We start from the raw sequence: 24,025 nt of genomic DNA on the forward strand, positions 1-24,025 counted from the left end.
CCGCGGCACGTGGGATCCTCCCAGACCGGGGCGCGAACCCGGTTCCCCTGCATCGGCAGGCGGACGCGCAACCACTGCGCCACCAGGGAAGCCCTAAATACAGTATGTCTTAATTGGTATCCTCAATGTGGGCAGTTCTCTCTGGCACACGGGCCGGTGCCGGACAGATGAGTGTGGGCTCAGTAGCTGAGCCTTCCACACACCGAGCCAGCCGCCTCCTCATAATGCCCGTCCTCACCCAGCTTGGTTGAAGGCCATTGTAAGTGTCCCTTGGCATATACGTTTTGGGGCGTCTGTGAACAGAACGCAAGCGAGTGAAGCATCTGTAAAATGTATATTTCATATTTAGGTATATAAAATATATATAGCTACGTCTGGGTGCGCGAATGTTCAGCCACCTACAAAGAGAATAAATTTGATCTTTCAACTTGACTGGGAAGCGCTCAGAAGGTTCTAGGGACCGTGGGGGTAAAACTCAGCTTGGCAATAAAATGATTAAAACAAAATCCTTCCATTTAGTTTAAAAATGCCTTAGAAGTTGGCGATTTCAAGACACATGCTTCAAATAACCACCCCCCACCACCCCGCCCAACTGCTACCACCTAAAACTTTGTACAACAAAAATAATCCAGCCCAGCTGTCTTAGACTCATCTGTTGCCTCTTGATAGGCATGAATTTTCATCTTCACAGTATAAACCCAAACCCAAACATGTTTTTCCTAAAAGTTCTTTTGTCCTATGAAATACGCCTGTAAACTCATCCTAACAAAAAGCTCACTGGCATGGTGAGAGATTAAAATAAGATCACAAGCCCCTAGCCTAGTTTTTGTAGATTGTCTCTTCTCTCCAAGATCAGTGGGGTCTTTACAGAAAAAAGGTATTGAGTGCGTCTAGACCTTTGGAGATGTTATTTTTCTAGACGACCCACAGTCTGCTAGTTGCAGGTTGCTTCATGAAACAGGACTAAGTCCACGTCTTTGAGGGTGGGAGAGCCCCACCCCGTCCTGCGGGATGTGCCCTCCGGGGTCTGACCCCCTCTCGTTATGGGAGCATTTACCTGTCTGAGGCTGAGGCAGCACTGCATGACTCTGCTCCCTGTGTCTTCAGTTTAAATTCAGACTGTCCTCCAAAGAAGACAGCTGAAAAATACTCATTCTCAAGAGGGGCAATTTTAAAATAAAGTATTCCTGGAAGTGGCGGGGTAAGACCTGCTTTCTCCTAAGTATATTATGTTTTCTGCCATTAACTTTTTCTTATATTCTACTAAAGTGACCTCAGCATTTCAAACATGTGAACCTAGTTTTATCGCGTTTTTTCTACATATTTCACTAGTATACACACTCACGTTATATGCATGTGTATATGTAATTTTTTTTTTTTTTTTGGTTGGGAAGAAAAGATACCTCATTTTGAAACCTAAAGGGGGAAATAAGAAAAGCCCTTTGTAATATATTGCCATATTATCACTAAATCCCCTGACAGTTGTGACACAGAAGCAAGTCACCTGTCACTTAAGCTTGAGGTCTCTTTAATTTTCTCCTGGAATTCGCACCAGGCTGTCTTTAATTTGAGGCCTTTATTGGAATTCTGAAACCTCTCTGCCTCCCTGGCTCTCAGATCTATTCTGAGAGCTGTTACAGAATGTATACAATAACCAACAGAGGGCTTCCAGAGGGCTGCAGCTCTGTTTATTTAACACTCTAGAGGGATTTTTGTGCTTATTCGGTCCTGGCTGCCCGGCTTTCAATATCGCTTTGACAACCATTCTGCCCTTCTCATTAATTTTAAACAGTTAAAACACAGGAAAAAGAGGAAAAAGTTTTCATTATTAAAGTGCTTTACTTTTTAATAACAGAGGATTCTGTCCGCCAGGGGAAAGGGCATCCTTGCTAATTTCACATTCATATTAAAAAAAAAACACACAAGGAAGGTGACAGTTTCACTGCTGAGGTGGCTTAACGAAAAGAGGGCAGCAAAAAAAAAGTTTGCATTTCACATCAGTTAAGAGGGTAAAAAAAAAAAAAAATCCTTGTTAATGACAACAGCAAATGTCCACTTTCGTAACACAGCTCCTGAGTGACTTTTCTCTTGACATTTGAGTGGATAAAACCCTTAGGGGGACCATGTACCGTGAAATCAGCTAGACTGTCGTCAGCCAAACAGGTAGCAGGAATGATTTGACTAAACTAAAAACATTTTCAGGTTGTTAAGTCTCTATTAACACAGAGACGAATGTCTCTCCGAAGAAGGAGGCTTTTACTTCTCCTCCCTTTATTCTTTCTCCGGCAGCTTTAAATGTGAAAAAGACCGGGGGTGACGGGGTTAGGGTCGGTTTGCCAGACCCAGGGGCTTCGCACCCTGTCCTCTACAGGAGTTAAAAGGAGCGTGAGCTGGGTCTCACACTGCTGAGACCCACCCGGGGGAGGGGGGAGTGAGTGTGGGTAGAGCTTAATTAGCACCATCCAGAGAATCAACGTCTTTGGGGAGGCACATTAGCCAGATCGGGTTCTTTTGGATCTTGGTTTCACGTTCAATAGAAAGCATTCGTGTTAAGACGCAGGAAACAAAAGCCACTTGTTTTTAGGGGGATATAAAGAAAGGAAATCTTTTCTCTGGGGTTGCTAAAGGCTGAAAAGAAAAGAAGTTTTTATTTTTCTGATATTTTCCATCTGTAAGGTCTTTTTTTTTTTTTAACATCTTTATTGGAGTATAATTGCTTTACAATGGTGTGTTCATTTCTGCTTTACAACAAAGTGAATCAGTTATACATATACGTACGTTTCCATATCTCTTCCCTCTTGCGTCTCCGTCCCTATCCCACCCCTCTAGGTGGTCACAAACCACCTAGCTGATCTCCCTGTGCCATGTGGCTGCTTCCCACTACCTATCCACCCTACGTCTTTTATGCAGACAGATGTGAGTTCTTACAGAGGGACTGTTGGCTGCAAAGGTCCATGCCATCCTCTTGAATGTGGTTTGCTGGAGCAGCCCATTCCTCAGTGGGTTCCTGGGAACTCAGCACAGAGGTCTGGGCTGAAAGAGTGAATCTGAAACACTCAGAGTCTGAACCTCCTAGGGACGAGGAAGCATGCTCTACGATTCAAGGACAGACTAACCTGTGGTCAGGTGACTGTGGGATGCTCTTAGACAGGAATGGCCAGGCTTCCACCGACGCGTATTATAAGGCAGGGGAGGAGGTTGAAGGCCTAAGCAGGCCGTACAAGATTCCTTTAAAAATTGCTTGTGTCCAGTGATGTTTTAAATGCCTGAATTGGACTTGGAAAATTCCAAAGTGTCTCCAGTAGACTTTGATTTTGAACATGAGTCATAAGAAGCCAGGAAGAAAAGTAAATAAGTAAATAAAGAAGAGACATGACCTGCTCCCTCACAAAGCCATCCTCATCTTTGCTTGACTTTAGCATCTTTATCGCTCCCTTTTTTTCCCTAGTAATATTGAAAGGATTACCCTTGTTGGCCCCTCTGTGGTTACTGTGTGATTTTACTGTTATTAAATCTGTTATAAACTGCTTCATTATTCCTGACTCTGACTGTCTCTCCTTTAATCCTTCCGTCACCCTCCCAGAAACCCCGCTCCGTTGGCCCCCAGGAAATCCGAGAGCGAGCCACGGTCTTGCAGACAGTATTTGAAGATTACGTGCACTCCAGTGAGAGGACGGTCTCCGGGGCCAAGAAAGGTTGGTCGATTTCTTAGGTGATTGTGGATGGATAACCCAACAGGGCATCGTCCCCGCCTCCACCTGCACGCCCCCCACACAGGTTGAGAGGCCAACCAGGCGTCTTTGCTCGCCAGCAAAAGCCTTCAATCTCCCTAATTCTGCAGGGTTTGGAAGCAGGCACGGAAGGCTTTAAAGTGATATTAAATGTTAATTTCATCCTTGCCCGTGTTTTGCACAAATGAGGCTTTATCTTGGCTTACATCAGGACTAGAGCTTTGACCCAGCAACTTGGATCTCAGGGATCCATTTTTCTCTTTCTTTGAAAACCAGGTAGAAGAGATATGACATGTCGGTAGAAATAGTTGTAGAGATGGAAATTAGAGATGAAGGCAAGGGCTGGAATTATTAGACCAAAGCAGTTCCTGTTTGAAAGTACGAAGAAAAATGAGAAAGAACGGTGCTGAGGAAGGACCACAGACCACGAACCCAATTCCTGGGAAATTTACAAAAGAGTTAGGTATTAATTTCATATTCAGTGCCTTTATAGGGTAAGCTGGCCCCTGGGATCACCGAGCATTAAGGGTGGACTCAGCAGTTCACTTTGCGCGCTGAACGGAGCACGGGAGAAGGGAGCTTGGAACAGCTGCGTGTCTTTCGTGCTGGAATATGTGTGTGTCTTGGCTAGTGACTTACCCCCAGGTTGGGGGATCCAGAGTTCTTTTTGATACTTACATACTATTTTGAGAAGAATGCCAGGCTGGCTTACCGATAGATAAACACTACAGAATCCTTTCTTTTCTTCTTTTTGTGAATTGAATCTTTTAAAAAAAAAACCAAAACATTCCTTTAACAAATATTTATTGAACTGGGTGCCGTTCCAGGTGCTTGGGATACACCAGGGATCAGAAGAGACAAAAATTGTCACCTTTAGAACATTCTAGTGGGGGAGCAGAAGATGCACGTAATAAACGCAATAAGTCAATTATGCGTAAATGAGACCGTCTAGGGAAAGGTGATGAGAACGGTGGAGAGGACAGAGCAAGTGAGGGAGGTGAAGGGGTGAGGGCGGAGTGAGCCCTGTCCTGAAGGTCGAGGCTTGAGCAGAAACCTCAAGGGGGCCGCCCCATGGCTCTGGCAGAGGGCGTCCAGGCAGGTTGGGGCGTGGGGGTCAGCGTGCACGGGAACTCCAGGACGGCAGTGTGGCTGGAAGGAGGGGAGGGGTGGCAGAGGAAGGGCGTGGAGGCCATCCAGGGGACCCGGTTACCACGAGTGGAACGGGAACCATTGGAGGGCTTGGGGCAGAGATGTGGTCTGGCAGGTCTGAAAAGGTCACTTGCTGCTGAGTGAGAACAGACTCTGGGGGCCAAAGGGTGAAGGCTGGGAGACTGGCTACCGGGCAGTTATGGGCATCTGGAAATAGATGACAGAAATAAGTTAGTCAGCAAGTATTTGCGAGTGCCTGTTACATACCTTAGCACATCATGAAGGCAGTCCTTAGTTAGGCAGTCCTTAATCAGAACTACCCGAGATGAGAGATGACGTCCCGGTAATTGCCCCATAACTGCTGATAAATAGTTAGCGTGTATTTATTCCAGTCTGGTTTCTGATAATATCCTGTCCTAGCGTTTCCGTAAAGTGAATTCAGCAACTCCTAAGGCTCCTCCTGAGAACCTGCCCTTAAAGATGTACTGGAACATTCTGTCAAGAGGAATAGAGTGTTTGTCTCAGTGGAGCTTCAGAGTTTGGTCCTTCGTTGAAAGTTGGGCAACGTCAGCTTTCGGTACGATGCGTACTCAGGTGTTTGCAGCCGGATTTCAGGGTTAATGGCAGAGTTGCAGCGAAGAGAAAGACCACCACCATTATGACATCGGTGTCAGAGGTAATTGGGGTATTCTAGCGAGCCTACAGCTATTTCAGCGTGACTGGGTCATCAGAGTAAAAATTACAGTAAATAGTCCTTAGAGAATGCGGTTTTGTGTTTTCTCTCGTTATCGTTACCACTGAACTTTACACCAAGAAACCGACAGCGTTACTTGCCTTCTTTTTAAAGGGTGTTGGGGTGGGGCCAGTCCCCACTGTTTATGTACCAAGAAGGAAATACATGTATCACCTTCTAAGGAAACTGCCTGTGGAAGATCTCGGTCACCCCACAGCAGACATTAGGTTCTCCCCTATCCTTCTCTCTCCTCTTACTTAGGACTGAGTTCTGGAGGTTTGGGGGGGATATACACATAATTGCCACACCCCAGGAGTTGATACTGTCTTTTGCATTTCAATCTGCATATGCAAATTCCCCACTACCGACTCGCTTCCCTTTTATGCCATTTCAGAACCCACCTCATGAATAATTAACGAAGCAGCTGGGTTTTGCCTTCACGGCAGACACCTAGTTGGAAACTGGGCCAAGTATGCATTTGTTTTCCCTTTGCATTTTCTGACCCAGTCATTGCTAATGACCCGAACCTTATCATGGTCAGTTTCCAGAAGCAGTTACCCCTTTTTCCCCTCATGTCTCGCATCTTGTAGCTAAGAGCTTCAGGTGGTAAAAATTGTGGTAACCTAAGTTTGGACTCCAGAGTCCTGAACAAAAGTTTCAGAAAGCGGAGTCCTTTAGCTGCACAGCACCCCTTCCCCTGCGGTTCCAGCCGCTCTTCCCTGAAGAGCAGGGGCTGCACGTGTAGGGTTTGTGCCTGGCTCCGAAGGGATGCTTCTCGAAGCCGGGAAGATGCAAACTGCTGAACTCATCCCTCTCCCCTCAGTGTGATCAGAGGGAGGCTGGCTCCTTGGCCAAATGCTTTGCTTTAAGAGAATTAGAGCACGCAGCCTCCTTTCGCCCTTTCTTTGGGTGGGCGCCACTGTTGACGTGCCGGGTGGGAACGTGCAGCGTGCCTTCTCCGTACAGACGTGTGCTCGTCTCGGGCAGGGCTGGGGTCAGGAGGAGCGAGCATGAGCTGCACCTTGCAGGCCGGAGTTTTGCTCCTTTCTGCCTCCTTGACCCAGAGCCTCATCTGCAAGATGCTGCTCTTCCTGATCAGATGTCCAAGAGTGCATTTGGTTTTATTGCTCAAAAGGACCAAATGTCCTCGGAAGGTATTTTGAAATAGATTTCCCTTAATTCTCTCATCCTCTGGCTCTGAAATGGGACTTGGTGACGTGCCAGCGCCTGCTCTGATTGGCCAGAGCGTCGTCCGTCTTCCCAAATAAATGTCTCCTTTCAGGACTTCTCGCCTTTCCGCTCGCCTCGGGCCCACAGCCCTCTTCCTTCCACGCGTTCCTGGTGGTGCCAGCAGGGCCACTGCCTGCCCCTTGGAAGGTCCTAGAGACAGCTGCGCTCCATCTGAGGCTCCTGCTTCTCTGAATTAGCCAAACCTGGGAGTCTGTGCACGTATGTGAGGACGACCAACTGTCGCTGTCCCCAGCGAGACAGGAGCCTTGAGGACAAGGAGGCTTAGTGCAAACAGGCAGTGAGAGGTGCTGCCTGACCAGTTGTCGAGGGAGAGAACTCTTCTGCCATTTCTTGGCAAACTCATTATCCCCGTAAAGCTGTTAGTTGAGCACCTACCTCTCCCAGGACAGAGGCTCTCCAGCCTCAGCTCTCAGGATTGGTGTAGAGAAGAGGAATCCTCTCTGATCTGCTAATCTGCTCAAGCACAAGAGTGAGATGCGTGAGGAGTCCTGGGCCAGTATCTTGTCGGGGAGAATGAGATTTTAGAGGTGCAGACTCTTTGCTTTGGCGTGGCGTGGTTCCAGTCTTCTCTGTCTAGAGTAAATGTTGGGGGTTGGGAAAGAGAGGCAGGTGGAGAAGAGGCTGGCGTCTCCAGGGTCATGATAGTGGTAGAGCTTTCGCCTCTGAGGACTTGAATATGTGTCAGAACTCTCCAAACAGCACGGACCATTTGAAATGTTAAAGATTTTCCTTGAAAAACCTCGTCCCCAGTTATTAAAAAGGGGAGTAAGCACAGATTTAAGAGAGGGGTACGGTGGAGTTGCCTTGGTTATTATTTCTCATCGATTGGGAAAAGGAGTTCACTTTGCTCGGTAAATAGAGCTTTGATGGGTTCCCAGGATCCTTCCAGGAGCTGATCTGCTAAAATGACACTTTTTATTACTGTTCATAAACGCCAATCTCCAGGTGCTGCTGGGATATTACGTTTAAGCTGTGGGCAAACTTGCCAGTCCAGTGGCTCAACAGGCGAGGGCGAGAGAGTCTGCTGTTTAGTGCCTGCTTCTATCAGAAGCAGTGCAGGGCGGGGCTCCGGGAGAAGTCAAGTCACTGGGGATGGGGATGGGGATGGGGAACAGTCCCAAGAGTCCCCCCCCCCGGCCCCGTCCTGTTGGGGTGAGAAAAGGGCAGACACTTGACTGTCACTGTTATCGGGAGACATTTAAGGGGAACGAGGTGTAGGAAAGTGATTCCTCAGAGGAGTGCCCGGGGGCTTCCCTGGCGGTCCGGTGGTTAAGACTCCGTGCTTCCAGCGCAGGCGCACAGGTTCGATCCCTGCTCGGGGAACTAAGATCCCACACGCCGCGTGCGTGGCGTGGCCAAAAAATTAAGTAAATAAATTTTTTTAAGAAGGAGTGCCCAGTTAAGGGGTAGCCAGAGTGCCACCCTCCTGGGAACCGCGTCTGACCAGTGCCAGGCTGAGAACAGGGGCCTCTTTCTTAACTTTAAAATAGGACCGGGACTTCCACGATAGACTGTCTGATGAACAGCCCTAAACTGCTGGCAGCCCTCAACAGATGGACTGTTCTGTGGGCTGTTTTAGAAATTTAATAATTTTCTTTCTCTTTAAAATTCTGTTTTTGTTTCCTTTTTTACACATTCTTTGAAAGGGTAAGAAATCCTGTATTGATCGATTCTGGATGCGTTAGCACGAGTTCGGTTTTAAAATCCCCCGAGTATATGGAGAACTGGTGTCAGTGATTCCTCCAGATGGGCAGCTGGGGGTGGCACTCCGGGCGGAGACAGTGTTTACAGTGACGATAATGTACAGTAATACTAAACATAAGGGCAATCATAATAAAGCCTTGTGAGCCTTTTAAATTGTGTGACATTTGCGTGTATTAACTATTTGAAAAAAGAGTAATTCAGGTAGGGAAAAATTTTCCCAATATAGAGGTCTAATGATTTCATTTTTCATAAGAAAATGGTATACATTGATCCTGTCTTAGTTTCTTCACTCATTCTCTCATGCATTCATTTATACAACAAAAACCTGCTGTGTGCCAGGTACTGTGCTAGACCCCAAGACTATAATGAAGAAGAAAACGGGACCCTCCCCTCTAGGTTTATTACAAGCTACACAGTAAAATGTGAAATTTTATTGGGTTTATGCGTTGTGGCTGGTAGACTTACTTATTTTTAGAAATTAAAAAAAAATGCACAAGTATAGCTTTAGGTTGTTGGTGTTTGTTGTGCTGTCCTGGTTGTGTGTGCATCGTGGCCCGGCAGGGTGAGCTGCGCAGGGCAGCCCTTAGGCCGGGGCAGCCGAGACCCGTCCTGAGCGCCTCCCGCCCTCTTACTGTCCTTCAGCCCTGCAGTCCTTCATCCGGGCCTATGCGACCTACCCCCGGGAGCTGAAGCACATCTTCCACATCCGATCCCTCCACCTCGGGCATGTGGCTAAGAGCTTTGGGCTAAGAGATGCCCCTAAAAATCTCACTGCCTTGGCCACAAAGAAGAAGAAAGCAAACCTGAAAAGGTAAGGTGGGCTGAATTTGTCCTGTGACAAGTGGCTGAGGGTCAGGTGGGTATGGAGAACTCTGTTCAGATTGGCAGCCGTGAGATGGTGGGGTGGGGGGGCTGCTGTGTGCCAACTTGGGTTTTTGTGGTAAATCATCACCAGTATCTGCCCGTCTCTCAGTATGATGAGTGCTTGGAACAGCTGGAAAAATACCTAATCTGAATGCTTTTAAGGCACTTGCAGAAATTCAGTGATGTCTCCTGTTGGGTCCAGAGTAGTGGGGATTATTGGAACAGCAAGACTGCCCACAGATAGAGTAACTCTGGGGCTTTTCACACTCGGAGCTCCAGGTGTGCTGTGGTCCACCCTGGAAAGCTCTGGGGACTTGAAGGAAGACTGTGGCGTGTTCCGTGAAAGTCTGCTGCGGCCGCAGGGCTCCCACAGGCTGGCTGGGCATGGGGGCCAGGCCTGGGGCTCCCAGCGCTGTGTGCTGCTCTCCTTGGTGCTGACACACACCTCCAGCATTGAGCACATGTAGGGCGAGTGCGGTGGTCTCTTCTCCCTCCGCGCCCTGCTCCCCACCCCCACCCCCCAAAAAACACGTTAGGAGCTGTCCAGAGTCAGAGAGAGTGAGAAGTGTCGCCCTGCAGGTTGGGCACTGGGCTCCGAGTCCATCTTCACAATTTCAAGAGGTCCTGAGGTGATTTCCCTCAACGAAATGCAGTTGTAAAAGGTCTTCTTTCTCTCCTCAAAGACAGGGTATTCATGGGAATTTCCTGGCAGTCCGGTGGTTAGGACTCGGCCCTTTCACTGCCATGGCCCTGGGTTCAGTCCCTGGTCAGGGAACTAAGATCCCGCAAACCACATGGTGCAGCCAAAAAAAAACACACGGTGCTTCGTTTTCTTGTTTGTTTTTTTTTGCGGTACGCGGGCCTCCCACTGTCGCGGCCCCTCCCGTTGCGGAGCACAGGCTCCGGACGCGCAGACTCAGCGGCCACGGCTCACGGGCCCAGCCGCTCCGCGGCATGTGGGATCTTCCCGGACCGGGGCACGAACCCGTGTCCCCTGCATGAGCAGGCGGACTCCTAACCACTGCGCCACCAGGGAAGCCCACGGTGTTCTTTTAGTACCAGCCCCAGCCCTTTGCGGTAACCAGAGTTTCTTAGATACCAGGAGCTGCTTTTATGGGGCATTTGGGGCAGATCATTGTTTTTGCTTACTAATTACAAATGCCAGTATATCCTTGCCCTGCCACTGAGCGCCTGTGGGCAGTACCACACTCTCCGACGTGTCCCAGCACAGTGTCTGTCTCGCATGTTCACAAGAAGAGCCGGTCACGTCATCAGTCTCATCAGGGCCCAGGTTCTCTGGTTGAAATGACGGAGGGAGAAGCCCGCCCAGTGCAGGGAGATGGCTGTTGGAGTTAGGGGGCTTGGCCTTCGGTTCCAGCTCCAGCCTGACATGAGCTTGTGAGCTTTGGACCATGTCTTTGCTTAATTTCTCAGAGCCTCATTTTCTTCAGCCACAAAAGGGAAAAGGAAATGCACGTTTTTAGCCACTTCACAAGAATCAGAATTAGGTGATACATGTGACTGTGCCTTTTGAACCATGAAGGGCCATCCAGATGAAACACCTTAGGACAGAGAGCTGGAGACGAGGTGAGTTAAGATTCCAGAACATCCAACTGGATCTGTCCAGGGACTTGGCACTTAGAAGGCTCTTTATAATGGATAAAAGGTTGCCTAATTCTAATTCCCATTTAGGAATTTTTAAGATGCTTGGTCTTTTTTCTTATAGTAATCCCCCTCATATTGGACAACACTCCAGTAATTCTGTGAGGCAGGCATTTCCCCGCACAGTCTTCTCTGATGCCCGGACAGGACTGAGGCACGTCCGGCTCTGGTTTCTTCCAGGGCGTTTTGAGGTGCAGAGCGTTGACTCTACCGGTCCTGGGCGGGGCTGCGGCCAGGGACCCCTCTGTCCGAGCCAGGCCCTCCCAGAGGGAGAAGGTGCCTCAGCTGCACTCCAGATTTGGGACTGCCGTGCGCCAGTTAGGTTCCTGCCTTTGGCTTTGGGGTGGCTGACATCTGTACATAGGAACTGGTTGTAAGTATGTGGCAAAACTCTGAGGCTCGCAGTCAGGCCTGGAATGACCTCCTAGTGGTCTGGAAGCCTGGTCATCCTGTCCCACCGTCTCTAAAACGCTGACACCTGAAGGAGGTGGGAATCCATCTGCTACACGATCACTGGTAAGAACCATGTATTTTGTTTATTCCTCTTCCTGCAAGTAAATGTGACCCCAGTATTTTATCGTCAGCAGCCGACCTACCTTTGCAAGCGTTAATAGCAGCTCTTCAGACTGGGTGTGCCCAGCCCTCACCCAGGGAAGGCAGAGCGGGAGGCTCGAGGCGCTGGGAGTAGGGGGGGTACTCGGAGCCAGCATTGTCCTTACCTTGCGAAGCCGCCAGGGAGAGAGCAAGCCGCCGCCTCCCGCTTCAGCTGACCCGCGCTGGCAGATGGGCGCCAGGACGACGATACCCCTGTGAGCAGGGGATTTAACAGGGCTTTATTTAGGGAAGAATGGGCTGATTAGCCGATAAAGAGCATGTAAGATGGTATGGGGCAGCCTTTGATGTCTGGCTGGCGCGGCAGGGCGCCGGGTGGTGAGTGACAGCAGTGTGTCACACGATTACTCCGCCGTGACAGTGCCGCTCTCTGTTCTTGCCATGTCACCACTCTGTTACGGCTACTCTTTCCGTTGTTACACGCTTCTTTTGAAGGCATTTCTCCCCACGCTACTTACACCCTCCCGCCCCACCCCTGCCTTGCTAATGCAGACGGGCACTCAAGGGTACAGTAGGTACCTTTTTTATTGGGGGAGATCTTGTCACTCCTGGAGGAAGAATGGCTTTGCAGCTAATCTGCACATGGACCGTATCACTTGTGGTCGGGGAAGCGGCAGAGAAACTTGACAGATTCTCCGCACCTCAGTCAGGGCTCGAGCCAGTGCCAGTCGCCGCTTTTTAAGGAGCAGGAAAGAAAAGTCCATTAAACCCCACACAAGTGTGGAGAGTTATGCTGTGGCCACAATGATTGTCCTGAGCCGAGGCGTCTCTTCTGAAATCCATCTGTCAAGGAAGAGAATGGGTTCCTTGGGTTTTGTATGGGTGGGTAAAATAATAGCACTGAATTCTCCAAATTATTCTGCATTCTATTTTATGGTGTTTACTGCCTAGAATAATTATGTTTTGTGCGAACCTCTGATATCTGCAAACCAAATTTATGAGACCGTAAGCAAAATCCTGTCTCGCCTGCCATCCCCAAGCAAGGAGTTCACCCGGGTGTTAGCGGATGAGGCCAGGGCAGGTTAGGCTTGGAGACTACCGGGCATTTCTATGCAGTGACAGAGGGAACTTTTATCTCGTCTATATGCCTTTATTCCTTTACTGGACCACTTTTCAGAAAAAGGAAAGAAAGAGTTAATGTCCCCAGATAAGGTCTTAATCAGCAGGTCTCTCTCTGTCTCCTTTTTGAGTCCTCAGTTCTGAAGCGGAACAGCAGGTGTCTTCCGCCTGCGCACAGGAGCACAGGGTCACGAGCACTCTTCTGACACCGACACCCAAGCCTGTCGGAACAGCCCCCACCCCAGACACCTACATGTCCACGTACACAGGGAGTCGGTGCTGTTGGTAAAATTTTGAATGGCCCCTTAGCAACGTCCATCACGAGCACAGCATTTTCCTCCCGTGAAATGCAGTTCTTATTTTGAAGCTAGGTAGATTCAGCAGTCCCTGAGAAGCAAAGGTAACATACCTTCCAAAATTTCCATCTTCCCAGGAGTCGCTGAGACCCAGCGCTGTCTGCTCTGGGAGGGCAGAGCTGTGTTGTTCGCCGGGGTGTCTGTCTGCCTGTCTAGGCAGTCACACGTGTGAGTAGAAGCTGTCCAGGACCAGTGAGCAGACAGCTTCCTCATCCGTTTGACACTCTGTGGTCGGTGGTTCAAGGATATAGAAAGTAATGAGCCTTAAAGTCTTAGTGTTATGGTGGCAATGTGAAAGGGAGAGTCTGTTGGGTTTAAACCACCCTATCTCATTTGGATTATATGCTATAATTGTAAGTTTACTTTCCCCCGAACAGTTTAGTTTGCAGCTCCCGGAGGCTGGTCTCACCACTGGCTTCTACCATCTGGGTCTTCCTGCAGTTCTTCTTAGTGCGTAGAAGATTTCTTTGTATAAATTTTCTCAAACCAGCCCAGGTAAGTGTTACCTGGTAGTTCTCATTTGATCAAAGAGTAGGGCTGTCTGATCCCTTAGTACTTACTGGATCTGGGTGTGCTTGGTCAGGGCTCAGCAGGCTGGGATCCGTAGTGGAAGGGGACATGGGGCTGGTCCACTGGGGCCTGGCCTCACATCCTAGCCACCATACCCAGCACGACAGAGCATGTCCTTCACCTCTTTTACTTCCAAAGTTCTACATGTAGTGTACTTGTCAAAATAAGGAAACATCCTTAGGGAGGTCATTCTTGCCAGACTCTTCTCATCTGTGAAATGCTTTATCACCGAAGTTCAAATCAGAGGTTTTGTAGACCTCCACTTCAGGGTCATTTTCACCTTTTTTTTTTTTCCTTTATTTATGTTTCTCTTTTTTCATTGAAGTCGAGTTAATTTACAACGTTGTGTTCGTTTCAGGTGCACAGCAAAGTGACTCAGTTATACATATGTATTTATATAATTTTCAGATTCTTTTCCATTATAGGTTGTTAAAAGATACTGAGTATAGTTCCCTGTGCTCTACAGTAGGACCTTGTTGTTTACCTGTTGTATAGTAGTGTATATATGTTAATCCCAAACTCTTAATTTATCTCCCACCCACCCCCCCATCCCCTTTGGTAACCGTAGGTTTGTGTTCTATGTCTATGAGTCTGTTTCTGTTTTGTACATAAGCTCATTTGTATCTTTTTTTAGATTCCACCTATAAGTGATAAGTGGTGTTATGTGGTATTAGTCTTTGTCTGACTTAACTTCACTTAATATGGTCATCTCTAGGTCCATCCATGTTACTGCAAATGGCATTTCATTTTTTTATGGGTGAGTAGCGTTCCACCGTGTACATATATACCGCGTCTTCGTTATCCATTCCTCTGTCGGTGGACACTTAGGTTGCTTCCACGTCTGGGCTGTTGTGAACATCGGGGTGCACGTAACTTTTCACGTTAGAGTTTTCTCCCCTTTTTCATCTTTGAAGGCCTTTGCTCTGTCCCTCCCTGTCATTCTCACTCTCACTTTTTCAGTACTTACTAAAGAACTCGTGAGCGTTACTGTGTTGAATAGACTGTAGTTGGAGAAGTTCATGCCCCCATCAGCCATCTCCCTGCCCCTCCACTTGTTTCCTAAATGCTGACTGTGGGAGTGTCATGCGGTGATTAAGAGTCTGGGTTTTACCCACACAGGCATCTGGGTTGGATCGCTTAGCGTTTCTGTTCCTCAGTCCCCTCACGTCTCGCACAGTGGCGCGGAGCCTCGCCGTGTTGTCTGGGGTCAACCAGGTGACGAGTACGGAGCCCCGACACGGTGTCGGGGGCGTGAACGCGGGGAGCCCTTGTGGAGGCGGTGACCCGGACAGGAGCGCTGCTTCTTCCTGCCGGCCTTCGTCACACTGAGGAGCTTCCCTGGAACAGAGGGAGTGAACCTGTCATTAACTGTCAACCTTGTAGCACCTCGAAGCTTTCTTTTCAGGAAGCACCTTGAAAGCGCAGAGCTGGTCCCCTCCAAGACGAGCGTGAAGATGCTGCAGCTGCATCTCCCTGAAAAGCAATATTCTCATCATTAGGAGCAGCTTGCCTGCCAATTTTTATGTGGCATTTACAGCCTCCCTAATATCACTTAATTAGCTGAAGGCAAACCTGGAAGCTTGCCCACTATGAAAATTCTCTCGACTTCCTTGAGCCAGTCATCGTTCTGTAGGAAGACAGAGCGGCCACACGTGAGGTCAGAGGCTGGACAAAGCCCCGTCTGGAAACGTGGGGGTTCGTCTCCGCACGCGCTCGTGGGGCAGCGCACGGCACCGCCGATGCCTCCCCGGTCCCTCTGGCCCCCGGGCCCCTGCCTCAGCTTCCCCAGCCCGTCCCCACGAACCCCCTCAACTTCGTTTTAGGACAGCCCACTACTGAGTCTCCTGCGGCCCTCCTGGTCCCGCTGGCTGGCACTCCCCTCAGCCGTCGTGCCCTCGCTTCTTCCAGCCTTTCGGCGATGTCTCGTTACTCCAGTGATGAGGACACGCGCCCCTCCCCTGTCCCCACGGCCTCAGCTGGCACCCCCGCTTCCTCGTTCTCTCCCGGGGCCTTTGCCCAGCGTGCTGCGGGCCCGGGCCTCTCCTCACCCCTCTCCGTCTTTGGGCCTCCGTCCCTTCTTCACGGAAGTCCTCTCTGGCCCGCCTGCCTGGGTGGCCGCCGCTCTCGCCCCTATTCCACCCCCCACCCCACCCGCTCACCGCCGTCACGGTAGCCCTACACCTGTCTGTGGTGTTTGTCTGTGTGGTTCCCGTCTCTCTCCTCGCCGTGTAGTTCAGGGTAGAAACCCCGTCTGCTTTTCCTCGTCGCGTCCCCGGCGCCCGCCTGGCACGCGGCAGGTGCTCGGGAAGGAAGTAGTGTTGACTCTAGATGAATGGGAACTGAACGTCTTCGGTAACTCTGAGAGGAAGAGCATAAAGGGAAGGAGAAGAGAGGAATTGTTTTGGCAGGAACCAGGTAAATGCCTCTTAATTGTTCAGTCAGCCCAGCAAACAGCAAACCCTGCCTTTCGGAGCGCCCCGTCCACTCCTTGGTCTGTCCTGACAGAACAAGCATGGGGTCACTTCGCTCTTGGCATGAAATCGTCCCCGAGGAGGACTGAGCCTCGGGCCCTGTCTCCCCGGCGTCACCCTGGAGGCACCCGCAGAACGTGGAGATGAGTGGGTTCGGGCTCGGGGTCTCCACCAGCCTGGGCAGGGCCAGGGCAGATGCCCACGGAGGGTCAGTCCACTCGGCCTCAGCCTGAAGACCAGAGGGAAACAGCTAGGCCCGCCGGCAGCGACTGTCAGGACAGGTGTGCGTGTCCCGTGGAGCAGGGAGCAGAATCTCCTCTCGCAGGCTGCTGGGGAGCCGTATGAAAACACAGGAGGGCCTGTGGTTGAAAGATGAGTTCGGGTTAAGGAAGAGAATTTTCGCATAGAACCTGGGTGAGCTGTATGGACTGTAGCCGAGACCGTGTTCTCCTGGCCTCTGTGTCAAGGGTGATGAGGTGGGTGACTTCGAAGCCCACGCTGGCTTGCCTCTCTGGGACTTCTGTACCGACAGGAAGTGTCCAGACTGGGACAAGGGGCAGGACGAGTGCTGTGGACGGTGGCTGGGTCTCTTCTGGGTGAAGAACGCCGGCGCAGAGGGGTCACTTGGGGTGACGTGATTACCGAGGTCCCCCCGCTGCATTCACACGCAGCTCCTCGGAGGGCCGGCCCTCCACCCTCAGCACCCCCGGCGCAGCTCCAGCTCGCTCCCTGCCCACCGCCAGGCGCCAGCCCCGGGCGCGCGGCTCTTGACATCCGGCCCCTGCTTCCACCACCGTCTGTGCTGCCTGACGCCGCGCAATTAGCAGCCTCCTCGTGAAACCCCCCGCCACCGGTCCGTGCCCACCGCTGGCGAAGGAGGCAGTCAGAGGGCTCTCACAGGGACCCCGCGCTGCCTCCACGCCTGGGTCACCTGCAGACGCGGGAGCCACGGGGCGTGCTTTCGGGCACGCGGTCAGGGCCGACGACGAAAACAGGAACCCAGCCAGCCTCTCCCGGGAGGATGCTGGAGACGGCGCATTCCCGTGGGAGCCCTCCCGGCCTTGGAGTCTGAAGATGTGCCCGGCCCAGCGCGCGTTGGCAGCCGCCAGACCCACGAGGCCTCGTGCAGCAGGAGGCCCGACTCTGCATTGCCTTGTCCTCGCTCCGGGCTCTTCTAGTTCAGACTATTCGAGAAATCAGGAAGGAGCACGACGGTCCCCCAGCTCTCCCCCTGCTACACACAGCTTAGTTCAGGCTGACGACTCCCCTGCTCTCAGCTGTCCCCACGTTCCTTGGGCTCCTGCACACCCAGCCCCTCCACGTACCCTTTGCTCTTCTGCCGCAGAGCCTTTCCGTCTGGTTAGGACCCGTAGGAAATGACTTCGGGGCTTTTCCAGATGTTCTCTCCATTCTGGTCCTGACGTCTTAACCAATACATAGTCCAGAAGAGGGATGTGGTTTGAGAGAACCGACCTCCCGGAGTGGTGGCATCTGGCCGTTTGCCGGCATGTCTCTTGAGGGTGTACGTGTGCCCCTGGCTCTGCTGAATCCGCACGCGTTGTCTCGTTGAGCCCCAGCAGGTCCCTTGGACCACGGCCGAGTTCCCAGTAACTGGTGAGCGAGTGGACACGCCCGGTCCTGTGGCGCCGGGTCTGAGAGACTCCGGAGCCCGCGTTCCTGGCACTCGTCTCCTTCCTCGCGTGCACCCCTTTGGAAGCTTCTGGCTTCTACCGTTAGTATTAGGCTGAGTAACAAGTAGATGACTTCTGTTAAGGGTGTTTTCTGCCCGTGAACAGATAACTCTTTGTGTAGCGGGAGAAACGGACTTAAAGCAGAAGACCTTCTGGTGCATGTGTATGGAAGGACTTTATTTGAAGCCATCAGGTGGCAAACCCGGGGGGGTGGGGGCGGCCTTCTGCCCGCGGGGCAGACCTCTGAGAACAGACAGCTGCGGGCAAGGCGTGGGTCCGGCTTTTTCTCTCGTTTCCTTCCAAGTCTAGAGGCACAGGGTGCAGTGGGAGGGGCCCGGGCTCGGAGTCAGGCGCCCAGGAGCAGCTTCGCGTTGTTGCCGCGGGGCCTGTCAGGTCGCGGGGGGGCGCGGGGAGGGGTGATGGACCCGCAGCGCGCGGCACCGGCCGGGGCTTAGAGTCGTCGTCCAGTAAACGCGGATTCCTCTACCCCTGCCCACTTCTCTCTGAGTCTGTGAAAAAGAAGTGGAAGCAGGGCTTCCCTGGTGGCGCAGTGGTTGAGAGTCCGCCCGCCGACGCGGGGGACGCGGGTTCGCGCCCCGGTCCGGGAGGATCCCACACGCCGCGGAGCGGCTGGGCCCGTGAGCCGTGGCCGCTGGGCCTGCGCGTCCGGAGCCTGTGCTCCGCCACGGGAGAGGCCGCGACGGTGACAGGCCCGCGTACCATAAAATAAATAAGTAAATAAATAAAAAAAGTGGAAGCTTCACGGGAATTCCCTGGCAGTCCAGTGGTTAGGACGTGGCGCTCTCACTGCCGAGGGTCCGGCTTCAATCCCTGATCGGGGAATTGAGATCCCACAAGCCTCGCGTGTGGCCAGAAAGGAAAAAAAAGAAAAAAGAAACAAAGTGGAAGTTTTATAGACTCTTCCCTGAATGCTCCCGCCCCCCGGGACCTTGTGCCGTCGGTCACATGACTCCTTGGTTGTCAGACCTCCGCTTCGCGGCTCCCGGCAGCAGCGTAGGGGGCCTCGCCGCCTCCGGGGTGGAGTTAGCTAGAGCCACCTCGTTAGAGCTCCTGGAAGGAGCCCAACTGGCCACTTTCACTTTCCGGGATTTGATCTCTGGGAGTCAAGTGCTGGATGTGCACGGTTTACGAACCGGGCGATGCCAGGTGCTGTCATTGATCAAAGCGTCCCCGGGCGCACGCCAGGGCGTCCGGTGCCTGATGCCGGCTGCCCCTCTCCTCTGCCTTTCCTCTTTCCGGATTGTTCATGGTAATTACAGTCAGCATTTTCCCGGTGCCTTCGCCACAGGCGCCGTGATACGTGCTTCGATTCATTCGTTCGTTTAATCCTTTTGGGAGCAAGCAGCCCGGCCCTGAGAGAAGTAGTGCCTCGGCCCAACTCAGAAAATAAGTTCCCCGGCGTCTGCAGGAGGCGCCGGGCTCCTCCCCTCCGAGGGCCGGCTCCACCCCGGCGCCTCCAGCCGCCCCGCGTCCCAGCCCGTCGTCTGGGTGGCTTCTCTCTCCGCCCAGGTTCTGGTCAGAATCTGGCTCGTCCAACTAACCCGAACCTGCGGCAGAGACCGGCCGGCCCAGAGAGGAGGGCGGTCACATCTGTCACTGCAGCCAGTGGTGACAGCAGAGACCACGGCTGCCACCCCTGTGGGGCTCAGCACCGGCTGGGCTCCCGTCAGAGCCGTGGGTTTCCTCCCCTGGTCCTCCATGTCCTCACATGCTGTCCCTCTCCCGGGGCGGGGCCGGGGCCGGGACTCGCACCCTGGCCCCCTGGCTCGACGCTGTGCGGCTTCTCCCATCCTCGGCATCGGGTCAGCTGAGCCCCTGCCTGTGTGCACGTGACGAGCCAAACCACCCGCCTTCTCTGACGCAAGAGCTCGGGCCCCAGTTCAGGGTCACCTTCTAGCCGAGCCCATCCTTCAGGCCCGTTGGGGTGCTCTGCCGTCCAGCGCGCTATAGCTGTCCCTGCGGGCTTCCTCTCATCTGCAGATGTGATGGATACGCCTCATGATGTCATTCGAGCCATCGATGATGGCGTCAAGCAGGGCAAGCCCGGAGGGTGCGGAGCTGGGGTCCTGCCCAAGCTTTTCAGTCTCCGTGTTTGTGGGACACAGTCATGCCAGTTACAGAGACGCTTCATCGTTTCCACGTGCGCCCTGTATCTCTCCGTCTGAACGTTTTCCCAGAGCATTAGATTTTATAAAGCACCCTGCGTTTTACCTTCACGCTAGCCCTGCATCCACGCGGAGGCCCCTTCTGGCGTGTGAGGAATCTCAGCTTAGAGGAAGCTACTGACTCGCAGGGTCGCCAGCTAGGTGAGGGCCGGGCTGGGACTCCAGCCAGACCGTCAGAGTCCTGCTGCCGTGCCTCCTCCCCAGCACCGCCACCTGCCGTGTGGCGTCCGGGCCTGGGTCCTGACAGAACTTCCGTAAAGGTCTCTGCCACTTGGACAGGTAATAACCCCAAAGCTCCGTGCACTTCTGGGATGCTGGCTCAGGGCGTCGTTTTCAGACCTCGGCCATCTCTAAGCCTTGTCTCTGTCCCCCTTCCCGTTGTGGGCGCCTTTCCGGGCAGCAGGTCGGCCATGGCATCTACGTACTGATCGCCTGTGACCTGCACGGCCTGACATCCGCCTGCCACCCGCTCTTCGCTGGGTCTGGTTGTTAGGTGTGAGGCAGAGACCCAGTTTTTCCCCATCTCTGCGTCCACAGAGCCACTCGGGAATTTTCTGGAATGATAACCACTGCCTCAGCAGGGCTGCCCTGGAATGGAGTGTCTTCTGGGGCCCTGGGAGTTTTACAAACGCTAGAGTCGGTCTGGTCCTAAGAAATCGCAAAGAAGGCGTCCCTAAAATGGGCGGCCCATCAGCGTGCATCTCTGCCGAAACAGAATCCAGAAGTTAAAGAGCCCTGATGCACTTCCTTTTCCTTCGATGGCCGTAAAAGGTCTGACAGCTCGTTTCCCTTCAGTAGGCTAAATTATCGTCGCACACTGGCGGGTTCTGCACCTGAACTACTTTGTTGCCCCAGGCGGACTGCTTGTCACCTTCTCCCTGGAGTTGCTGGTCACTCTCGCTGTCATGTGAGAGCCCCCTAAACCCCCTCAGATTCTGTGCCTTTGCTTCATCCGTGAGGGTGAGGCAGGAGGGTAGAAACTTGGGGTCAGCCTCAAGCCTCTGAAGCCTTCCCTGTCTCCTTCCACGATCACTCAGAACCCAGGCTTTTCTTCCAGTCTGGGGACTTGCTTCTGCTGCAGGGTCCTTGGGGCCTCAGTGTGGCCCTGGGCCATTTGCTTACAAGCAGAATTTTTCAGATTAGAGAAAGAAATAACACTTTTCTGGTCTTCTGTCTGTCTGTTTTAATTATACCACAAGAGAAAAAATCCCTCACAAAATCAAACAGACTGAAAGCCAGAGGCAAAGAGGTTTTTTTGATAAGTAAAAATTAAAATACTTTGATATTTCAGCCCAGGGTAAAATTGTACCGCTTGATTTTTTTTTCCCCTAAAATGAGTATACTGTTTCTCCTGAATACAAAGATAATAACGTGTCTATTATAAAAATTCGGGAAATAGAGAAAAGCTTAAAAATCATCCAATAAAAGCCCACAATCCAAGTTAATCTTAATTCACATTTTTTGTGGCTCATACTTTCTCTGCAGGTACACATGTAGGATTTTTTTTATATCTATAATGAGATTGAGCAAATCATGATTTTTTAAACTGCTTTTTTCACTTGTTATCCAGCTGTTACTCTTACGATGCACTTTATCAGGGGTTCCAAAAGTCTTCGAGATCTGCTATACTGTGAACGTTGCTTTTGTGCTGGAAATATTTCGCGTGAGGAACTTGCTCCTTGTTGTGGTAAAAACTTACAGCACAGTGGTTAAGTGTGTACGTCGCGGGGTCGGGAAGTCCTGGGCCGCGATCCCGTCTCCTCCCTGGACGTGCTGCTTAACCTCCCTGCACCTCGGCTGCCGTGCCCGTGGTGCCTTTCCCAGGATTGTTGAAGTAAACGAGTTAGGCGCCTCTCGAGTGCTTTTACAGCAGCACCTGACGTACGTCGGTGTTGTGCACCTGCTAATAACACAGTTATTATCAAAGTCACAGAGCCAGTGTCAGTGGCTGTGATTTGACGTGCTTTATATTTAAATCCGTTAACAACCCCTGTGATTGTTGTTTGCTTATATGTTAATGTGTGTGGTAACCCCACTGACCTGGGCCCCCATCGACGTCATCGTCATCATCTGCTCTTTAAATACGGCCTGCAGGAAGTGTTCTAAAAGTCAGAAGGAATGCACTAGAGGTACATTTCAAGACCTCGGGGTAAAGATTTCTTGTTCAAGGACTGTCTCGGATAACTGGATAACTCTTGGGAAGAAATAGTTAAATTTGCCACATCCTACCATAAGCCAAAACAAAATCGAGATAGAATTAAAGCAATAGCAGGCTAAAAGAAAATATCCTTGAATGTTTTAAAACTGCTAGGGTGAGGGAGACTTTTCTAAGCATGATCCTAAAGCCATAAAACATAAAAGAAAACATTAAGAGACTTGACAGTACATAAAAATGCATATTTTATCTTCTGATAAAATTAAAAACTCTGGCCTGCAAAAGAATGCCATTAGCAAAAGCCCGTGTTAGAATGGCTTTTTACCTAGGATGGTCGTCTATGAATTGACTGGTGAAGTTGGGAGAAGGCCCTGAGATCTCCTCTCCAGTGGCCATCCTAGCGGGCGTATTGATTTACTAATTAGGCTGTGATGTCACCTCATTGGCAGTGGAAGTGGCATCTGCCTGTCCTGCTGGGTCATCCAGCCTTCACTGCACGGGAGCTCCCTGTGGCTAGATGAACTGATCTGTTGCTTGGTAACTACAGGATTACTCCGGTGGATGCTCAGGACACCCATCTGAGAGGGGTTTGGGTGTTTGGAGGGCAAGAACGTTGGCAAGTTTCTGGGAGAACTGCAGCTTGGCAGGAGAAGCCCATCGTGGGCTTGGGTTTAGAACGTTTCATCTTCCCATCTGTACTTTGCCTTTTCGGCACTGGGCCTCAGAACAAAGGAAAAGCGGGCGGCGAGCTGGCCAAGGGAAAGGTGGGTCCCGTTGGGGTGGCAGCTGACAGCAGGGGAAACCCCTGCAGGGTTGACCCCAAGGTTCTTCCTCCCGAGGAAGAGGTCTGGGTCTGGAAGGCAGGAACCCCTGTTTGCTGTCTGGACCACCGCTCAGAGTTTGAGTTTGGGTCGCAAGTTGGAAGTCCATTGACTAGAATAAAATCATAAAGTAGCTAGGAAATTTTGAGATCATAACCTCAAGGCAAGCGGGACCGTCTCCAAGCCCCGCTATCTAACAGCATCCTCTGCCTCCGTCGGTGTGGACTCAAAGCCCCTTGATAAATTTTCCTGATCGGTGGCATGACACACGCACCAGGGGTGACCTTCCACAGCCCCAGGGCTGGCTGAGTTGGCCTGGGAGGGGACAGATCCCACGTGACTCAGGAGCAGACGAGAGTGGTGCGGGCGTGTGTCCACGCACCGGGGTGTCGCAGCGCGGTCCTCGGTGCCGGGTGCGGAGGCCCGGCGCTCTGAGCCCCGGCGCGCTGCCCGGCGCCTTCGGCTGGGGGCGGGACGCATCCGCAGTCTGCTTGCGCCGCCGGCACCTCGTGTGTCAGTCCCCCGCATCAGATTCTGCTCATCTGTCCTGCGTTAGCTGTGGCAGGAGCCGTCGTTGAAGTGGTGGGGCTTAGGCTGGGGCGGATATTTTGACTGAAATTTTGCATATTTTGAAACTCGGGTTGTTACGTTTAAAATTATACACGATGTGAGTACCTGCCTTCAAACAAGGGGGGAGAGAAAGCGTTCCTTCCCGTCAGAGCCTGTTCACTCTGGCTGTCGTGTCACCTGGCTAAAAATAAACTGAAGCACGGCAACTGACAGCCTTCCGTTTGGAGCGAGTTTCGCGCGTTCCGCTGCAGGCCCGTCTCTTGCCGCCGCTTCCCAGCCGCGCGTGAGACCCAACGTGTGGACGGACCCTCCCCCGGACACCGGGGCCCACAGTCCACACGGGCAGGGAGGGTCTGGGGGGTTAGAACCGCTGCTGTGCACAGAAGGGTGACGCGGTCACCAGAGCCCCAGCCCCACCGTCAGGCCCCGGGGTCAGTCCT

General features: G+C 52.0%; 1 protein-coding gene across 2 annotated transcripts in view; it reads left to right on the top strand.

Moving 5' to 3' along the window:
* The window catches only part of DDX31 (DEAD-box helicase 31), an 87,955-nt gene that overhangs the window by 48,421 nt on the left and 15,509 nt on the right, over positions 1–24,025 (top strand). The window contains exons 18-19 of one of the 2 annotated variants that reach the window (XM_055089446.1): positions 3,584–3,695; positions 9,211–9,379. In XM_055089446.1, coding sequence (XP_054945421.1) covers positions 3,584–3,695; positions 9,211–9,379 — 281 coding nt within the window. Of the gene's footprint in view, positions 1–3,583; positions 3,696–9,210; positions 9,384–24,025 lie in introns of those variants that run through there. The other variant, XM_028497504.2, reaches the window with a different exon arrangement.

The sequence above is a fragment of the Physeter macrocephalus genome, chromosome 13 (assembly GCF_002837175.3).
Source record: "Physeter macrocephalus isolate SW-GA chromosome 13, ASM283717v5, whole genome shotgun sequence".
NCBI lineage: Eukaryota > Metazoa > Chordata > Mammalia > Artiodactyla > Physeteridae > Physeter > Physeter macrocephalus.